Source organism: Marmota monax, unplaced genomic scaffold, assembly GCF_021218885.2.
Source record: "Marmota monax isolate L192 unplaced genomic scaffold, Marmota_monax_Labrador192_F-V1.1 WCK01_AAM20220418_F8-fsc00503, whole genome shotgun sequence".
In the NCBI taxonomy this organism is placed as follows: domain Eukaryota; kingdom Metazoa; phylum Chordata; class Mammalia; order Rodentia; family Sciuridae; genus Marmota; species Marmota monax.
Window position 1 is genome coordinate 349067 of NW_026693958.1, and position 5182 is coordinate 354248.

A 5182-nucleotide genomic window follows, 5' to 3' on the forward strand; every position below is an offset into this window, starting at 1 on the left:
TCTATATTTTTTCTGCTTTTGCCCATTTATTCTTGATAGGCCTACAGCAAAAGTTCTTCATGAAAAAAAAAAAAAGAAAAGTTGCATCTTCCAAGAAAATCACTTTTAAAATAACTGGGCAGAGAAAATCTCAGCAGTACCTCCAACTACACTCCCTTCTCTTTTCCTTATATTACTGAACAAGTCAAAGAGAAGAATTTATCCTGAAATATTTGATTTCACTTATCATGGACAGATACTATGAAAAGAAATTGCTAAGTTCTTTGAGAATTTTTTTTCTAGAAGTTCATATGGCATTTTTAAGCTGTCTTAGAGTTTTGTTTTTTTTTTTCCTTTTACCCCCATCTGAAATGTATGAGCATTCCTGGTGCTCACCAAGAGTTGGTTTTTCAGTTGTTCTCATTTTCAATTATTCATTCATTTCTAACTGAAGAATCTGAAGTTTAAAAATTATTTATTTTTTAGATATAGAATAACAAATATAATAATATTATATTGAGTGACAAAGAGATTTGGTGACAACTAATTTTCGGAAAGTGTCCTTCACATCTTTGTTCCTAAAGCTATAGATCAATGGGTTCAGCATGGGAATCACCACTGTATAAAACACTGAAGCTACCTTAACTGAGAGCCAAGAAGTTTTGGCACTAGGAGCACAGTAAAGAAACAGGATAGTTCCATGAAAGATGGTGATGTTGGTCAGGTGGGAGGCACAGGTGGAGAAGGTTCTCTGACGCCCACTTGCAGAAGGCATCGTCATAACAGTGATGAAGATGAATACATAGGACATAGTGATAATTATCAGGCTGCTCACCTCATTGAATACAGCAATAATAAAACATAGCATCTGGCTGATATAAGGGTCCGAGCAGGAGACAGAAACAATGACGGAGTGGTCACAGAAGAAGTTATTTATGATGTTAGATTCACAGTACGACAGGGCAAGAAGAAAATATGTGAGTGTCAGGGAGCACACTACACCCCATGTATAAGACCCAGCCACCAGAAGAACACAAAGCTTCTGAGACATAATAGTGGTATAGAGCAGAGGGTTACAAACTGCCACAAAACGGTCATAGGCCATTGCTACCAGCATGAAAGTTTCTGTCACTGCAAAAATGCAAGCAAAAGAAAACTGCATGATACAACCAAAAAAAGAAATGGTTCTGTCTTCCACAACCAAGTTTTCTAGCAGTTTAGGTGTAACTACGGTGGAGTAACAGCAGTCTACAAAGGACAGGTGGCTAAGAAAAAAGTACATGATTGTGTGGAGTTTTGAATTGATCTTGATGATTATTATCATCCCCAAATTTCCCACTATGGTGGCGATATAAATGGACAAGAAAACCAGAAAGAGTGGCACCTGGAGACCTGGATATTCTGAAAAACCCAACAGAATAAAGGTGGGCCTGCTGCTTCTATTTCCTTTAGAAGACATCATAAATCCTCTTGGCTGAAAAAACAAAAGAGAACCACAAGTTAATCCTGACAATCAAAATTAATAGAAAATAAAAATAGAGGGAATAAAGAGGTGTTGTGTGTAATGAGTGACATAAGAAGTGGGGTACCCAAAGAACAGCCACAGCTGAACTTGGCAATTTCTTAAGATATAAATTCTCCAGTCCCATCAACCTTCTGAATCAAACACCCTGGGATGATGCCCACACTTTGTGATTCTAGAAAGCCTCTAGAAGGTTTCTATCTATGCTAAATGTGAAAAATATGTGGTAATATCTTTATTATTTAAAAGTCAGCCTTCATTAGTATTATTCATGTGGAACTGAAATAAATATAGCATAAATTAATCACAAAAATTGGAAAGGGAAGCAGAACCAAAGAGTACCTTGTTATGATTTGAAGATTTACACTAAGAATTGAAGAGAGCTTGACATCACCATTGGTGACCCACATTTGGTAGTGTAAATTGCTTTTGCATTTTACACCTTTCTAAACATGATACAAAATCAAATCACCATAGAATTTAGTAGTTGGACTGTGCCTCGACCAGTGCAACCAGACTTGCAGGTTCCCTCAATGGGCGATGGGAGATTGGAAGAAATAAGAATCAACACATGCAGATCCTGAAAATAAAGCTGCGGTCCATTGGAATGCTGCTCTCTGATGGAGAAGCAAGTCTAAAGAATTACACCAGCAATCTTTATTACATATGTCTCCAAGTCAGATTAAAGACTATGCAAGCATTATTCTTTGTATTCATGAAAGTTTCAGAGTTAGCAACAGTATGAAGCAATTTCCTCAATTACAATCTACAGTTGCAATGTGCAATGTTAGGAGAATTGTGCAGCTCTCAAGAATGTTCATTGTTTAAAGTTACTGATTGAGTTGAATTCGTGAAACGTTGTTTTCTTAGCAAGAAGTTTCCTTCATTCCCAGGAGCTGCTATGCCTGAGATTAAGGTCCAGGCTGATAAGATTCTGACATGGAGGACATTTCCCTAGAAACCTGGCATCGTATGCCTTTGCACAGAAACTTTAACAGCCACCAAGTATGCCACAGCCATGAAGTCATCAGAGACTCCAGTCTCAGACACTGGTATCCCAGTCATTGTCACTAATCTCCACAAGACTGAGTCTTAAAATGTCTATAGTTCATAATTCCACATAGATTCCTCTCAACATGATTCTGTAGAATTTGCTACAGAAGCTCAATTATGATGCGTTCACATTGTCACCATTCAAACTTCAATGCACACTGCTTCCTTGGGTATTTTTATGGGTGTTTTATTGAGATATTGAGTCAACTTTTATTCTTTTATTAGAGGTTTTCAAACAAATTTTCAATAACTTTATTAATGTGCTTTAATTCAGGTATATATACATATATAATATGTATATATACACACATATATACATATATATCTGATATGTATGTATATATAGAGAAAATCTAATGAGCTGACTTAAAGCACATTAATAAACAGTTAAAATATTAACAAAATTATATATATATACCACGTAGAAAAAAATAATCTTATAATGACCAGTAATATTTCCATACAAAATATATTCTATGATACAATGAAAATTTTGTAATAAAAACTACACATGTTCTTAGCCCCAAAATACAATCCTTTCTTTAAGATGAGCAAACTTGGAGAAGAGGAGGAAGTGTAAACAAAAGGCAATGAAATGAGAGGTCTTGATGTGAGAGAAGAAAAATGTAAAAAGATAGACACAAGGCAGCAGCAGAAATACATCTGTAGATGGTCTTCCACTTTTTTACCTTTACCTGGATTGAGTGTCAAGATGGAACCTTGGCCCCATGAGTTCCCACCCTCACTTGAACAGCAACTTGACACTTAGAGCCTCTCTTAGGATCAGGTTTTTCCCATAGCAAGGGGCCTGGGTGGGCAGAGTTTAAATATCCATTATTTTTCATACTGTTTTAATACGTAAACTTTGAATATATTAGTAAAGTCAGCTACTACTACTCTGGACATGTGGCATACTTTTTAGGTCAATAACAAAAAGACACTCAGAAAAAGACTTGATAATTAAGTCCTAGCAACTTCCAATAGATTTTATAAACACAAATGTGTCAGGATTAGGCTTGTACCCAAAGCTGAACTAAATCTAGGGGAGCTCAAAATTAACAAACATCCCACTAACTTTTTGTGACTTTCTGCATTGATACCTGGTAGTGTCACTGTTGCCAGTTTCTGTAGCACAAAATTGAATTTTGAGAAACACTTTAAGCACTGTTAGTGAAAATCAAGATGTCCCCAGTCATAGAAAGATATCTACTTAATTTTATAGCCACCTATGTGAACTGAACCCCTGTTTTCCACCTGAACTGAAAGACCAAAAGATAAATGAACTGACCTGAAACCAGAAGTTCTTGATTAATCCACTTAGAATTTCTTCTTAAGACTAATGAAGTTGAGGTACTTCTGTCCAAGTGAGCAAATATTACTTAACAGAGCAATATGCTTAAGATTTGTTATAAAAGTGGAAGTGTTTCAGTGATCATGCCAGTAAGATGGATTTTAAAAAGAAACACCTGAAAGTTGAACTCATAGTCTGAACTCTGCCAAACTCCAGCTTTTATACATGTCCCCAGACTATGGAGATAGGGACCTTAGGGAATTATAATTGGAGTGGGCTGAAAAAAACATAAAATTAGTTAAACAGTCTTACATCATTGTGATAGCTGTGTTTTCTTTTGAAGCAGTAGGGATAATTACATTATGGTATTTATTCCATTAACCACTTTGGAGTATTGAATTAATTAAATAATGAAAGTTCACTCATGGAAGGAAACATGGACTTTATAGCTTGAACCATAACTAAAAATAATACCCCATTGTTTTAATTTGCCTTTCTCTGATAATTAATAGTGCAGAACATTTTTTTTTCATAGAAATGTAGGTCATTTGCATGTCTTCTCTGGAGAATCATCTACTCAAGATCTTAATCCAATATAAATTGTGATATTAAGTCATTACTTGTTATTGAGTTGTAGGAGCTCCTTACATGTTTCGGATGTTAGCCTCTTATCAGATATAAAGTTTGTAAATATTTTCTTTGTTTCTATTTTCCTCTCTGATAAACCTCAAAGATAACTTCTATCATTAGCTACATTTATTTAGGTATTAAACTTCCATTTAAATTATATTTTTGAATTAAACTCTTTTTATAGCTTTATTTTATTTTCAATTTTTATTTGGTACTGAGGATCGAACCCAGTGCCTCACATGTGCTAGGTGAGTGCTCTACCGCTAAGCCAGAACCCCAGCCCCTGTATGAATTCTTAATGTCAGTTACAATATTTTTATTCTTTTTATATTTAGTTATTTTTAATTAAAACACTATTTATCTTAGTGTCTAGTTTTCTAAACATTTTTAAATGTTTCATTTTTTTCTATTTTTTTTATTGTTTAGATATGAGGTGTCCCTCAAACACTCATGAGTGAGACAATACAAGAACTTCAGAGGTAAATGATTGGATTATGAGAGCCTTAACCCAGGGACCAACTGGGTATACCTACAGGCACCTGGGTGTGGGTGAATGAGGTAGTTCACAGGGGACCTGCCTTTGGGTTATATACTTTGTCTCTGGTGAGCAGAGCTTTCTCTCAGCTTCCTGATTCTAAAGTCCTGAGCTGCTTTTTCTACCACACCCTCTGCTGGGATGTTTGTCTCCCCTCAGGCCCAGAGTAAAG

General features: G+C 35.5%; 1 protein-coding gene across 1 annotated transcript; it reads right to left on the reverse strand.

Moving 5' to 3' along the window:
• Positions 1-490: 490 nt before the first annotated feature.
• On the reverse strand, positions 491-1441 carry LOC124106341 (olfactory receptor 5D13-like). The gene has a single exon (XM_046463949.1). The coding sequence runs from the start codon at positions 1439-1441 to the stop codon at positions 491-493; it is 951 nt and encodes a 316-aa protein (XP_046319905.1).
• Between the last annotated feature and the right edge of the window lie 3741 nt (positions 1442-5182).